The sequence below is a fragment of the Phytophthora sojae genome (assembly GCF_000149755.1).
Source record: "Phytophthora sojae unplaced genomic scaffold PHYSOscaffold_5, whole genome shotgun sequence".
NCBI classification, from domain to species: domain Eukaryota; phylum Oomycota; class Peronosporomycetes; order Peronosporales; family Peronosporaceae; genus Phytophthora; species Phytophthora sojae.
This window is the reverse complement of record NW_009258119.1, coordinates 4,942,267-4,957,030: the sequence shown is the minus strand read 5'-3', so window position 1 is coordinate 4,957,030 and position 14,764 is coordinate 4,942,267. Positions and strand designations below refer to the sequence as shown.

General features: G+C 51.6%; 5 protein-coding genes across 5 annotated transcripts; 1 reads left to right on the top strand and 4 right to left on the bottom strand.

Moving 5' to 3' along the window:
• Positions 1-59: 59 nt before the first annotated feature.
• On the bottom strand, positions 60-3,142 carry PHYSODRAFT_505657 (hypothetical protein; the record flags this gene model as incomplete). The annotated part of the gene is made up of 9 exons (XM_009531382.1): positions 60-722; positions 795-1,013; positions 1,056-1,206; positions 1,274-1,533; positions 1,597-1,861; positions 1,964-2,307; positions 2,373-2,523; positions 2,616-2,786; positions 2,856-3,142. 9 exons carry the CDS (start codon positions 3,140-3,142, stop codon positions 60-62), a joined length of 2,511 nt encoding a protein of 836 aa, XP_009529677.1.
• A 714-nt stretch (positions 3,143-3,856) lies between these two features.
• PHYSODRAFT_561641 (hypothetical protein) lies at positions 3,857-7,001 on the bottom strand (the record flags this gene model as incomplete). Its single annotated transcript, XM_009531381.1, has 3 exons — positions 3,857-6,171; positions 6,208-6,379; positions 6,434-7,001. The coding sequence occupies 3 exons, from the start codon at positions 6,999-7,001 to the stop codon at positions 3,951-3,953; spliced, it is 2,961 nt and encodes a 986-aa protein (XP_009529676.1). The 3' UTR covers positions 3,857-3,950.
• A 2,720-nt stretch (positions 7,002-9,721) lies between these two features.
• PHYSODRAFT_459480 (hypothetical protein) lies at positions 9,722-10,872 on the top strand (the record flags this gene model as incomplete). Its single annotated transcript, XM_009531380.1, has 7 exons — positions 9,722-9,800; positions 9,875-9,938; positions 10,011-10,103; positions 10,163-10,292; positions 10,370-10,423; positions 10,490-10,637; positions 10,709-10,872. Coding segments are annotated over 7 exons (732 nt in total), but the record flags the coding sequence as incomplete, so codon positions are not given.
• Positions 10,873-10,883: 11 nt separating this feature from the next.
• Positions 10,884-11,625, bottom strand: PHYSODRAFT_354838 (hypothetical protein). The gene has a single exon (XM_009531379.1). The coding sequence runs from the start codon at positions 11,518-11,520 to the stop codon at positions 10,993-10,995; it is 528 nt and encodes a 175-aa protein (XP_009529674.1). The 5' UTR covers positions 11,521-11,625; the 3' UTR covers positions 10,884-10,992.
• A 1,948-nt stretch (positions 11,626-13,573) lies between these two features.
• PHYSODRAFT_507228 (hypothetical protein) lies at positions 13,574-13,837 on the bottom strand (the record flags this gene model as incomplete). The annotated part of the gene is made up of 1 exon (XM_009531378.1): positions 13,574-13,837. A coding segment is annotated over one exon (264 nt), but the record flags the coding sequence as incomplete, so codon positions are not given.
• Between the last annotated feature and the right edge of the window lie 927 nt (positions 13,838-14,764).

Genomic DNA, 14,764 nt, shown 5'->3' with positions numbered 1-14,764 from the left:
TCCCAGACAGCAAAATTAACTATGAGAATGTGGTAAAACTCTGTGGTAAGGATTGTTTATCATCGTACCAGTAGATCGCTGGCAATCGCGACCCCAAACAGCTTGAAAATGTCGAAGTGTTCGTCTGCAATCGCCTTTGCTTGGGCAACTCTGGCTGCTATGAGCTGCTTCATAGTTTCTATGTTTCCAGCAGCTTGAAGAGCCAGGAGAGAGTGGAGAAATCTTTGATACGTGTCTGGTGTGGTGGGATTATCGGTACCGGTGCCCCCGTCAACCACGAATGCTGCCTTGAATAGTAACTCGGACGCCGACAGTGACAAATCTTGAAGCGGAAGCCCCAGCACCTCCGTCTCGAGCCTAGATCTCACTTGGCTTACTGTATGCTCTGCCACTGGCTCGGAGAATTCTTCAACGGGCGTGACTTCAGCAGCAGGTGCTTGATCCCGTTCGACTACTACTCGATTTTTGAGAAAATGCTCAAAGTCGGCACTAACCCGCGCTTCTCTCACAATGTTGCGCTTGCTCACACGAGTGCTCTGCTCGTGAATCTCTTGAATAACGCTGTAAATGCTCCTTGCCAAAGGACCGGGGAGATTCCATGACACCAGTTCGCCTATGCCTCGCACATTGTACAAAATATCGTACGCGGTGTAGCACCGATTCTCGAGCAAAGTGTGGAGGAAGGGCTTTACAGCTTCCATAGCCTGCTGCTCGCTTCGAATCTGCAAAAACGGAAGCAAAACGAGAGGAACATCGTGAGGACACCGCCATTTCGCTAATAGAATGGACAGTACCTTAACGAGTGGAGACTCGGTGCGCAAATATGACTGGAAAATGTCCGCGTTGCGGTAATCGCACGCCACAAATCCCCCTTTTTCACCTCGACTCCCTGGGTCGTAGCACCTTAGCGCGGCAACGAGCAGCAATCGAGCAATTGGCGCATTCATCCCTCCTGGGATACTCTCCAACAAATTCGCCGAGATAAACGCATCCGTTCTTCGCTTAGCCGCCGGCTTCTTGGTTGAGATCTTACTATCCTTTTTCGAGGTAGATACAGTAGTAATCAAGGCCTTGTTGGGGTCGCGGGATCCACGCAAAATTCTTTCCGATGTCCATGGATTCGTCATTAGAGGGGCACGATTGTGAAGTGCTGATAGAACCAAGTCGGCATCCTCGATGTTCTTTCCCTGAGCTTGTAGACCGCGCCTGGATTCCATATAACGTCAAATTTTCCAGTAAGAAATGGACAGAAAACAACAGTAGAAGGACCTACATGACTGCGATGGTGTCGTCCAGCGAAAACCCCTTTGCCATAGCTTGTCGAATAACTTTAGGTGGGAAATCCGCGGGAAACACTTCATCTTTCCTCTTGTTGGGGCTCAGCGCCACGAGATCTTCAACGAGAGCTGACTGCAACATGGCCTGGGACACTGAACTCCCACTCGAGTTGTCTTCTTCACTACTGTAAGCTTTGGTAACCTGGCCAACACCGCTGACAATGGGACTTTCTAATGCTGAAGCAGTGAACCAGTCCTGTGCATACCCCACCCATTAGATCACTACAAAGACAATCATTGCAACACCAAGAGATAGTACCTGCATCATTTGATCCTCATCAAGTTTGCGCTGCCGAAGCACCGTCGACATGAACGTCGTCGCGTCGGCCTCTTCTTCATCGATCTTGTGCATGAAGCGCCGATAATCAGCGTCGATCTCCAGGATAAACCCCCAGAAGTTCCCAGAAACGATGAATTGGTCGACAAGAGCCCCGACCCGGTCTGTTAACGACCTCCTTATCTTAATCCGCTTCAAGTAGATCCGGTCACGGAATCCACGGTAGATCCGCTGGATCAAGATGGCACTAGCCAGCGTTCTCCTTAGCGCGCGAAGTTTTGCTTCATGAGTCCCTAATTTCCAGGTTTTTAGCGCGTCATGAAGCACAAATCTACTGTAGATGTCGAACAACGCATCGAGAGATTTTCTTTTCCGCGCTGCGATGACTGCCTCTGCCTCTTTATTCGACGTCAATTTCCTCCGACGTTTAGCTTCGATCACCTTGAGGGAGAAGCGTCGGATCACGTTTGCTGCATCGATCTTCACTTCGTCACGCCGTAGCTGTAAGAGAAACTCTCGCTTCTTCTTGGCGACGAACATGCGCCACGTAGCTTGAATCTCTAGCGCTGCAGACAGCGAGACGTCTTCATGGAACGCGCTCAGGACGATTTTCCACCTGCGAAAGCGGAAAAACGCTCTGATTGTGGCCTGAAGTTTCCGTGCCGCAAAATCTCGGACGTACTCGCGAATGGTCTGAATCAAATATGTACGTTAGTACCTATTGCTGTTCTCGGTTAGCTGCTGCGTGCCTGTTTTACCTTGATGTTGCTCTGCTCCGTGGCAATGGTAGCAGTCGCTTTCTCTAGTCTTGCTTTCAGATCTGGTACAAGCGTTTCAGCGTCGACCAATTGTTTAGAGAACGAATCAAAAACATCCGAGTCCACGCGTGGCTGCTCCTTCGTCATTCTTCTCATGTTTGCAGCCGCTTCAACTCTTGAAAAGAATACCAGCACGATGTTAGAATTCTACGCGCAAAAGCATATCAACCAGAGAGAACTTACTTCATCTCTTCCAGCTTCTTGATCGCTTCTTGTGCCTTTATCAAGTCTTGGGAATATTTGGTGCGCAACTTCTTTTGAGTCTCAATCGTTGCCATCAAGACTGCGCGAGTTTGGATCATAGCGAGTCGCATCTGATGCAACTTGTTGTACATCGGGGTCTTCTCGTCCACACTGCGCGTCACAGTCAAACTTTCCCAGTCAAATCCTAAGCGTAATCCCACAGTCAAGTAGACTACTTACTTCCAGTCGGGCTTCCGCATCCGAAAAACGCAGTTTCCTCGCAGAAACACCCGATCAAACGCCAACTCAGCAAAGTACTCGGCACTCTTCAGACAACGCCGTGGGCCGGAAGTGGATCTCCTTCTGGCTCGAGTTCCTTCGCGTGCGTTAAGGCGACAATTGACACAAACTCCACACACGAAAACTTTGGTAGATTCCGCCTGCCTCCCCATCTCGCACGTGCACGGCCGGCCGGCGTGGCATCCGCACGGACGCATGGTCTCATCCTCTTCTTCCGCGCGCACCATAACTCGTCACTCAGTGAGGGAGATTCACACTATTTCCAGCTAAACCTGTCTGAGAATTGACTCGAGTTTTGAACACAGAAACAGATATTGTGGAAACCGATTATATTGTCTAATTGGAGTATAAATCGGTTGATTAAGCAGATGATTAAGCTTAATCGAGTCGGATTTAGCAAATCCGACCTCCTAATTAGATCGACAGACTAAGATTTGTACTCTGATTTGACAGAGCAGTCTGTTGTGCCTACATCGCCATGTGGCAAGCTGATTTAGCTACTCCACGACTTACCAAGCCTTGGACGGCTGATTTGCATGCTAATCAGCCCGAATGTCCGACACCCACTCGGCATTCGGCGGCCTATTTTAAGTAAAACTGACAAACGCTAATGCTGACGAGAAATGACAGCGCAAATACATGACTTCACAACTTAATAAATAGATAGCAGTACAGTACATATCGACTGCTCACAGAAGCGTATTTAATGCACGCGATGCTATTCCTCGTTAGTAGGTGCGCGAAACATTAGCTCGTGGCGGTAAGTGGTTGTTCCTCTCATTGCAGGCGGTAATGAGGCAATCCCCATTTTATTAACCTTACACCGATTTATACCCTTACCGATGCCATATGAAATCATAGGAATCCTCGATTTACTACTAGTCAAATCCCTCATGAACGCTGCTTTATCAGCTAATCCGCTCGGACAATATAATCGGTTTCCACAATAAACTTTGATGCATTTTGTTTAACTTGTGAATTCACTGCCCATAGCTTCTGAGCAATGTTCACGACGCTAAATGACATGATTTCCGCTTAGCTAACATTCAGACGAGCGTGCAGAACGAGCTTACCGCCCTCGGACGACTGCGGGATCCACATCAGCAGTGAACCACCTCCCGAACCGGGCAGGCCGAAGAGACCCGGACGCCAGCGGTCCAGGTACAGCGTCTTGTCGCCGAGCTCCTTGACCGTGGACGTCCACTTGACCCTGGTGTTGGCCTTGACCTTGACCGACGCGAGCTTGTCACCGCCCGACTTGATCGCAACGTCCACGTCCTCGTTGTCCACGCTCTCAAAGATGATGGTGACCGAGCCGTCACCCTTCTTCTTCCAGATACCGTAGCTGCCCAGGAAAGCCTGGTCCACCGTGGTCAAACCCAGAGCGTCGTACAGAGTGCCATCGTCGATTTCGCCGATGTACTCGCTGGGGCCACAGATGGGCTGGATGAACTCAGACGCCATCCAGGCAATACCCGTAAAGTCGAGCATGGACAGGAAGAACAGACCAAAGTTGGCGTACTCGAGGGCCTTCTCCTTCTTGGCAACGTGCTTGCCCATGTCGGTCGTGCCGTCCTCGATGAGCTGCTCAACGATGACGCTCAGCTGCTTGCGCAGCATGTTGCGCGTGGTGTAGGACGACGCGCCCGTCTTGTTGGTCCAGATCTGGCCCATGCAGTGGTTGGTGACCACCGGGATGTCCGTCTTGATGATGGACGACTGGCTCACCTCCACGCGCACATCGTTGGCGGCGGCGTTCGGCGTGGTGTTGCGGATGTCGTAGACCTTGCCAATGACGCGGTTCGTCAGCGTCTTGATCTCGTAGCCGCACGTGCCGTTCTTGGTGTTCAGGAAGTCGTCCAGTTGGTACGTATTGCCGTCCAGAGCCGTCGAATTCATCGCACCCGACTCACGCAGCATGAGCAAGACGTTGTCGGACGACGCGAACAGGGTCTCGCCGACCATGACGGCCATCATGACGATGGCCGACACAATAGCCAGAATGGTGGCTGAGAACATGAGCTTTTGCGGGATCTGCAGGCCGAGGCACGACGAGATGGCGAGCGGCAGGTCGAGGATGACGATCTGCAGCTGGAAGGCCTTGTCTAGGAGCTTCTGCGTGTCGGTGACCGGGATCGTGGTCTGCTTGTAGCGCAGGTAGTACACGATCGACTTGACGGCGTTCACGACGTTGATAGCGCACGTAAGGACCAAGTTGGCGGTCCTGTAGGCAGCCACGAGCGAACCGAAGACACCCAGTGTAAGAGCGTTAAGCGCCACAGCGGCTACGGCAGCGACCTTACCCACAATTTCCTGCGTGCAGTCGGCATTCTGAGGGATACACTCATTCAGACAGTCGATGGGGTAGTTAAGCGGACACTGAGTGACACACTTGTCGTCGTCCTTGTTGTATCCCGAGGGACACAAGCCCTTGCTGCTCGTGTCGAACTTCTTTTGGTAGCAGGCGTTGTCGGAAGCGGTATCAAGGGGACCGACCCAGTTGCGGATCGTGGTCTCGTAGTTGTACACGTCCTCGGAAGCGTCGGCAGGAAGAGCCACCACATCGGTGACATAGAGATCCGAGGCTGCAATCCTAGTCCAGATCGGACCAAGGCAGAAGATGGCACTACTGCTGTACCGGCCGTGAAAACCGGCGAACTGGTAGCCCTTAGGAGGCGTCAGGACGATGCTGTTGGCCGTCTTGGTACCGACAGAGAGCTTCTTCTTGGAGGCCGTGGTGATGGCCAGGTAGAAGATGCACGTCTTGCCCTTGTTCTTGTCCCAGTGGATCTCGAGCTTGGTGACCGTGTCGCCCATTTCCCAGCTCAAGAACTTCTCGGTGCCGCCCTTGCCACCGTGCACCAGGTTGCCGACAGCGTCCTGCGAGTAGACCAAGATACCGACCTGGTCCAGACGCTCGTCACCGCGCATCGTGAAGTTGAGAATCATCTGCTGAAACCTGATGTTCTTAATGTCCGAGAAGGCGGTACCGTGCTCCTTGCCACCGTACAGCTTACCCAGGACGATGTCCTTGTCCTCAATCGTTTTGTTCTGGGGCTGGGTCGGGTCGCCGAACAGTTCGATGCCGCTGCTGCCGGAACCGAACATTTCCAAGAAATCTTGATAGGTGAAGCTGCCAGAGCCGAGAGCGAGGTCCAGACCACCCGAGCCCGACATGTCCAGTAGGGCGGACAGGTCTTCGCTGCCGGAGCCGGCATTGCTGCCGAGCAGGTCGTTAAGTGATTCACCGGACGCGCTGTCGTTAAGCAGGTCGTCCAGGGAGCTGCCGGACACGTCGCTGCCAAGAAGGTCGTCAAGGTCGCTACCTGAAGCGGCCTTCGAGGCACTCTCAGACTCGCTGTCGGCGGCAACAACCGGCTTCTTGGTCTTCTTAGTGGTCCTCTTAGGCTTGGGCGTAGCGGTCTCGCTACCAGAAGCCGAAGCACTTTCGGAGCTGCTGGTGACTGTAGCAGGTGGCTTCTTGGTCTTCCGCTTGGGCTTGGGTGCCGGTGCCTCACTGCCGGAAGCGCTTTCGGAAGCAGCCGCCGAGTCGCTGGAAGGAGCGGCTGCCGCCACAGGCTTCTTGGTCTTTTTAGTCTTAGGAGCGGGGGCTGCGCTGCCAGAGTCTTCGTCGTCACCGGCACCAGTCGAACTGTCGGCACCCGCCGACGCCGACGAGGTTATGCCGGCGCTCCTCTCAAAGTCATCCTTGAGACTACCGAACTTGGACATCATGCTGCTGTAAGACGGTCTCACGTAGGCAGTACCCGGGATTGGGGTAGTGGTCGCCAAGGACCCGTCCGAGTTTGATGCAGGGGTGTCGGAAGTCGTCGAGCCGGCCTTGGACTTGTCGTCATCGTTACCTGTGATCCAGCTCCAGAATCCGCGCTCCTCGCCCTCCTCCGCGTTCTTGTTCAAGGACGTGGGGATGTTGGCCGCCTTGACGGTACCGGGGGCGTCGTTCGCCGACAGCGGGGTGTTCTGGAAGTTCTCGTTCACCTGGAGGCCGTTAACCGAGCCCGTAACCTGGAGCACCTGCACGAGCAGCGCTGCCTGGATGAGTACCTTGACCGCGCGGAGCACCATGTTGGTTTGCACTTTTCGGTCTCAGATTCAGGCACCAGACTCTTGGGAAGTACCAAACTGGCTTGCGTCGAAGGCGGAAAAATGCCGAATGGGGCGGCAAATCTCATGCTGGCCGGCTAGATATTGATACATTTGCCAAGTTTTCATGTTTTGCTGCGCTACATACGAACGGCAAAGAGCCCGCGACGTAATGATGGGATAGCAAGCTGGGCTTTGGCCAGGATCCGATTCAGGATGGGGTCTGCTAGGTTTCGAGGTAACTTTTCAGATTCGGACCGACCGACTCCCTTTGCTCACGACCAGAAGGCCCGCTTTCCTTGTCAGTTGTTCCCGACCACCAGCTGGAGTGACGGCGTCCACGGCCGAAGCGAAAGCACCGACAGGCCGAATTCTGATCTTTAGGCTGGGGAACGCGCCAAAATTGGGGCCCAGTCTCGACCAAAATGCATGCACGACCTCTCATTGCAGCATGCACATCCCGAAAAAAGGGGACATGCCAACGTCGGACTTCCCGGGGTGGCGCACCTACGCTTGCATTTTTAGGAAATTTTACGAAAGATACCATATGGTGTGTACTGATCAATGGTTTTACGGAGTTGAGTACAGCACGCTATCGAAAGCGACCCAATTGGCGGTGCCTTGCAAGGTTCACTTGTCTTCTTTCGGTCCAGGTGTGATCGTCAATTGAATACGGCACGGGTGGTCGACAAACACACAAAGTCTGCTGATCTCCCCAATGTCCAGTCGTAGTTGCTGCTTCTTTTGCAATCGCGGTCCATGTACATGTACTTCACGAGCGGCGTGTCGTTTCATTTCATCCAGCAGCAACAACAATCCTCGAGCTTCCTTTTCATCACTCGATGAGACCGACACTGTGTTGGCAACACAAGAGCGCCGCTTGCATTGCACTGCGAGCTGACGACCCTGGCACACCTCTGCCTCCTTTGCTTTATGCTTCAGGTTGTGGCATGTCTCGAAAATTGCACTTGATGATTACCTTGCTTTCGCTGGCCTCTCATCTTGCCTATCTTCTCGTTCGTGCATCCATTCGCTCCGTAACCATACTGGACGCGGCTCTTCCATCAACTCCTTTTGCTTGCATGTCTAGGTCTCAGTGTACTGTACTGGCCGGCAGTTGTCAAGGTCACCAAAACTGCAATGCATCGCGTGGCAACACCATAAACAACTTTCGCGGCGTCGTTGGTCACTCTTTTACAAATAATGCCGGCAACAGCTTGTTACCACGACGAGAAATTTGTCACAATGCGCTGCTACAGTACCAGCAGCAAGTGCACGAGAGTCTCTGAGTTCCTTATTTTCCGAACTGCGCGACGGGAAAGAGTTCCTGCAACAAGATCCGTATTTGATATGAGACGGTTTCAAACGAAAAGATGCTTACGAACATAAGTACGAATCGCGATTTAACTGCATCAATCGAAAGAGGCGTGTCTTGTGCTTCGTTTAAGCTATCGAATGCTTTGAAACGTTAAGAAATCCCGGAGTGACATCGATCTAGAAAAATTATCTCCATTTTCGGACCCCTAAATTCACGATTGTATTTGGGGCGTGTGACCTCAATATTTTTTCAATTTTAACGTATTGTATATTATTGGAAATCTAGAGCTAAAAGAAAGCGAATCAGAGTGATTTTACGCTTTTTACGTGTGCTTTTCACTTTCGAAATTTTGATGTCCGGTTATTTCCGAAAATTGATTGGTCAACTTCAAACGCGATTATCTCGATAACTCCAAATGGCGCCTAAGCATCATTTCGTTTGAAACCGTCTCATACATATCATGTATGTTGGATACAAAGTGTAACCTGTTGTTCGAAGTTATCATGCTACAAGGCACCGCCACTTTAGTCAACGAGCGTGGGGGTGGAAGATAGTTGCATGGTGGCCAAACACTGGGGTCTTTTGTATGTGCTTCTCTGGCCCACTTAAGAAACAGCATTCAGCATTAAACCTCAATTTGATGTGAACCACATGTCACATATGATTGGGTATAATCAACTGTTTCCTCTTACTATTGGCCAAAATAAATGGGTCTGCGCATGTCGAGATAATCGCGTAGAAAAACCTCAAAACTGTAGCCCTTCTAACTCGTTTCCAACAGGCGCAACAACATCGACAACCGAACATAAGGGAAAAGCAGTCACTCGCGATTACGGTGATATTTTATTTTCTAATATCGCTAATTTTTGACGGCACCTCGCTAAAAAACCTAATGTTTCCTAAAACGGACTTCAGATAAAAGGTGTTTCTCTTTTCTTTCTGCTGCTAGATTTTTTTAAATCATAGCGTGAAACGGGGCAAATGCGCAGCTTTCGGTTGAGGTATTGCGAGTCACCAAACGATTTTTTTGTAAAAAGTTATTTCCTGAAAACCGATGTGTTGTTTCTTATGTGGGCCAGAGAAGTACACGTTGACGGGAGTTGACGATTTCGTTGACTCTGATTAATAAAATGTGGAACTCAGCTCACGAAGATGACTGACAAACATGCAGCCCGTATTCACTTGATTCACTCATCGAGTCTTGGGCAGATACAAAGTGCATGAAATCGGAGCATCACTTCGACCGCTTACATTGGGTTAGCAGCTCGCGCTGGGGTGACATGTATACGTACGGCGGTTTTGACTTATCGCTTGTGAGCTTTGTGGACACAAAGTGACTCATAATAATTCCTCATTGGAACCCAATTTGTGGTCAGCAAAAAGGATCCCCCCGCCGCTCATGATGGTGCTCAATTCCGTGCAAGATATGGACCGGAAGCCGCCCGTGACGATCGCGCTCATTGGTGTGTTGTGCAACAGTTAGAGAAAGACAGTTGCTGTGAGAAGAAGTGTGGCTAAACGATGGATTGGGGTGCAGCGGTCATGTATTTGCTGCATGTTCAAGCGACACGGACTCCGTCGTTGTTGCGTCCGTTTGCACTGTGAGTGCGTGAGTGTTGGTGACGTTGATGGGAAAATGGGGTTGTCCTCTACTAATTCCTTCTTGTCGTTAGATGTCCTGGTAAAGTGGTGGCAAACAAGGAAATTGCAGCGGTGTTCATCTCGCCGTTCATCCACTGGGAGGACTTGCATCTATACCAAAGCATGTGAGTGCAGAGGGTGGAAGGGTGTACCTAAGGACGACGGGCTGACGTGTTAACCTTAGATTATCCTTCCTTTGGAAAGGATACAAACTGGAAGGACGACTCGGTAGCATTGGCTTTTGCGTGCTGCTGGTCTACTTGATCGTCTTGACGCAAGCACTCATTGTGGCTGGGGCGCACGTGATATCATGGGTTGGTACACTTCTCGCTCGAATTGAAATAGTTGCAGTGAGGCATCTTACGTGGCACTTTGTTTGTTGTTGCTGTAGGGTGCAATGCAGGAATGCATTACAGGCTTTTCCGGTGTGCTTACCGCTATAAAGGTATGGGGCATGGCGGCGCAAAGAGGCATCCAGAGTATTCATGCTGACGGAAGTAATGTTGGTCAGGTGATTTTGAATGTCAATTCGCCAGCATTCACGAAACTTTACAGCTTCAAGGTGCCCACGAAATACGCAGCGTGGCTCGAGTTGGTTATCACCTACCTATTGGTCCCGAAGTTGCCGATACTGGCTCAAGCTGCCGGGCTCATTGCAGGTGCGTTACACTAATGCGTACTCTAGCAACTCGAATGCTCTACTCACGGTTGTACTGCCGTCTAATTACAGGTTACGTCTACGTCGTGACTCCGAACGCGCAGGGGATAGTCGACTGTGTGGCTCAGCAAGTGCAACAGCTCTTGATTCGAGCTGGAATCATGAAAAGACCCCTGCAGTGGTGGCAGCTCTGGCCGAGATTCAGAGACTCCATGCGCCGACGAAAGCAGCGCCGAAAAGAATGAAGAGAATAGGCCGAACGTGGTCTTCAAATTTCAACTCCGTACTAGAAAATTTAACCACAAACACCTTGAAAGGCTTCGATGGAAGTTCGTCTTCATCCGACAGGATTCCACTTAGATAAGGTGCTGGAAGCTCTCCGGCTGGATACTGTACTGCGCAGCTTCCCCTCCACCTCTGTTGCGCTCTTCCAGCATGAAGGTCACGACGCCGCAGTTGCTCATTTTTGCCTCCTTAGCCTCATGCTGCAGGTCGCTGGGGAAGAACTCGCGGCAGAATGCTCGGAACCAGAGCGAGTGGCCGTACACGACCACCACGTCCTTCTGCTGCTTGAAGACCCAGTGCGCGAACGCCAGCAGGCGGTCACGACCGCTGCCCAGCACCGCCTTGTTGCCGTGGCTCTCCGCCACATTGAACAGCTCGTCGTGGCGCTTCTCCCCGCGTAGACCTTGCACCAGCACCTCGTGCGGGTGAGCAGAGTGCGGCGCACTGAGCGCCAGCGTGTCCAAGTTGCGGCCGATCTCCTGCAGACACGACAGCACGTGGATCCTCTCGCCGGGCGTCTCCAGCCTCGAGGCCGACGCGATGCGCGCCGTGTCGATGGTGCGGCGCAGGTTGGACGCGACCACGACGCTGCCGGGCATGGGGCAACACAGATAGCGCAGCAGCGCGCTCTCCTCCGACTGAGGCGGGGAGTGGCGGTGCGGCTGCACGCGGTGCACGGGCTCCAGTGGGGCTGCTGCTGATGCCGCTTGGTTGCCGCCTGCCAGCGAGCAGAGCGGCGTCTCGCTCACGTGGTCGCGCAGACTCTGCGCCTGGAAGCGGCCGCGCTGACTCAGCGGCGAGTCCAGGAAGACCGAGTCGCCCGAGGGCAGCAGCAGCCACTCGCGAGCCACCGCGCGCAGGAGACTCACGAGCGCGCGCAGGTTGAGGCCGCGGTTGAAGACGACGTTCCACTCGGACTCGGCGTGGCGCACGAACAGGACGCGCATGCGCTTGGTCACGACGGCGGCATCCGAGGCGGAGGAGGAGAAGGAGGAGGGGGCGAGGAGGACGCTCGTCTCGGGGGCTGGCACACCTGAGGAAGAAGAGGACGACGCATGGGAGGACAGCCAGTGCTTGTCGCTGGAGAAGAGCAGGTGCAGCAACGCCAGAACGAAGAGCTGCAGCTTCCACACGACGTGGTCGGCGGCGTCCAGCAGCGCGGGCCACACGCCCAGAGACAGCAGGCGACGGCGCGCGCCGCGGTTCATCAGGGGTCGATCGTCGAAGTGATTTAGGACGGTCTTCAATGTATGGCAAGTGGCAACTGCGCACCCTTGATTAGCAACCTGCCTCAAAAAGAAACAAAAAATGTGCCTCAACCTATTTTCAAGGAGATTCTCAAACTTTATAACGACTTCAACTTCGGGTTGCAAACCAAGAGCAAGTCCTGATCGGCCTTGGAAGAAGTTGCCGACATCATACAAGGTGGTGGTGGTGGTGCCCTAGATAGATTTGGTGGTGTGCCCCTAGTAGATTTAAATAGATAAAATCCTATTCTCTAGAAATCCTTTCCGATAGTCAGTGAAAAGCTCTATGGACACTAGTGTTGTCCGGAGTAGCTATTTCTCTTCACGAAACACACATGGGGCAGGTCAGTACTTTACCAGTCTGTCTAAGTAGATTGCTTGGGTACTATTAATAGCCACTTCACGCAGCTGGGATAGAGAGGTGTTCCCCAGAGAAATGCCTGATTATCGAATTCGGATTTCGAGGCAACATATAAGCAAACAAAAACTCTATTGCTCATTCGAGTATCTTAATTTTAATTCGTTTTCCCGAGACGTTTTGTTACACTATGAGCTCCTAATAAGCTAAGCAGATGACTAAGTATGCAGCGTCACACGAATAGAAATCCAGGGCTACAGTACCTACCATCCAGGTGAATCATACTGTACTGTTGCATTGCTTCATCGTACAGTTGAGATAGCGTCGCATGACTCAGGGGGCCTGACTCAGGGCAGACAAACTGGATCACTCTGTTCGCACTGTACATGTACGCACGAGTCAGACTACTCTGATTACTCTCAAGCTTGGCCATTCCTTCGCAAGTGCAGCGTTTTGCCGTCCATTCATCGGCAAGCGATCACTTTCTACACCTTTGTGCGGCCTATTTCGTACCAACGTGCAATCAAACCCGAAAGTCGCAAAATTCATATTGCAATTTTTTTAGTTAGCAACTTCAATTACGCATTCAAAGATGGAATTACGGCAATCAAAGTTGGACCAGAGGTCCAAGATCTCCATGGCTACGTAAGCTGGCGTGCTGTGCTCGCGCCAAAAGCAAGGGCGCGCGGTTTGGCGCGCACTATAGCCGACGCTGACCGAGGGGAGCTCACTTCTCAATTTGCCTTCTTCTTCTTTGCAGATGTCCCTCTAAGGCCGCGTTACTCGCCACACCGTCCTCGAGAAGCAGCGTCCTAAAATCCCGCATTAAGCGAGACTTGGCTCTGGGTCACCACGCAATCTACGATCGCTCGCGTGAGCCAGACAGGGCTGCCGGATATGGTATTTTTATTTATTAGCGCAGATAGAGTCTCATAAAAATCGCAAGGATCTTGTCATTTGTATCTGCATAAATTATGTAATGTATTCGAGCAATAAATAAATAATGTGGTGCAACTTCAACGGGTATTAGACGTACTGTTCCTCGCACTAATTGACGCGATCGACTCTCGAAACGTCCCAGAAGTCAGCATTCTTGCGCAGAAACAAAGTTGTTTCCAGCGTAGCGGGCTGGAGACTGTTGCGTTCTTGAGCAAACCTGGTACGCGCCACGCTGAAAAACCGCTCGACCTTGTTCGAGGTCGGCGGGATGCTGGAGATGAGGTCGTAGCGGAGCTTTCGAGCCTCGAGCCGTTGACGCTTCTCGAGACGCTGGACAAACGAACCCTCTGGATCCTCGCCGCCGTCTTCCGCACCGTTCGTGAGATAGTATCATAAATTATGAGTGTGGAATAGTAATATGGTATCATAAATAATGGTACGGTCTAAGCCGCCGCTCATAAATTATGCAATAATATTTATGGCAATTACTTGAGCGTCAAATTATTTTTCGGCTGCCCTGGAGCCAGACAGCAACGGTGAGATCCTCTCCTGTTTCGGAACGCCAGATGCACATCCTGGAGCGCGCCGCGACCGCTAACATGAACGTGATGTCCCCAGCGCTGGTGGCCAGCATGGAGCTGTACTGTCGCGACTTCGTCACCAAGGCGGCGAACAACGAGGACATGGTGTACGGCATGTAACAGGGCTCGTCGGACCAGTACTGTAGTAGTAGCCTACTGTACGAATTTGATTGCCGTAATTCCATCTTTGAATGCGTCATTGAAGTTGCTAACTAGAAATTTGCAATATGAATTTTGCGACTTTCGGATTTGATTGCACGTTGGTACGAAGTAGGCCGCACAAAGGTGTACAGTAATGTGTGTGAATACCGGACGACTGATATATATGAGGTCTCCAAGAGTATAAGTTGAATCCGATTGGTTAAGAAAAAGGAATGTATTGATATGATTTAGTTCGTCTAGAAATTGATGGCGGCCTTGTTAATAAGGCCCGAGTGATACCAGCAATGCTGTATGGTATCAGCAGTAACCTTCGATCAGGCGTCCTCACACCACATCAAAGCGGTAAGAATGTCAACCTTACAAGGCTCATCTACTCCTTCTCCTATTTGGTCGAGCGCATACAACATTTTCTCTGATAATACATACCTCTTGATACAGTGGATGATACCTTGGTTGATAGTTTGAGGCTTTGATCGCAAATGAGGAAGTGAACGCTTTTAAAGGAAATCAAAGTGGCGAAAGCGCGCCAATATTCAAATTACCGCTGAATACGACA

What these genes read in the sequence shown, in the direction of transcription:
- PHYSODRAFT_354838 (XM_009531379.1), bottom strand. Translation starts at nt 11,520, where the DNA reads ATGCCCGGCAGCGTCGTGGTCGCGTCCAACCTGCGCCGCACCATCGAC.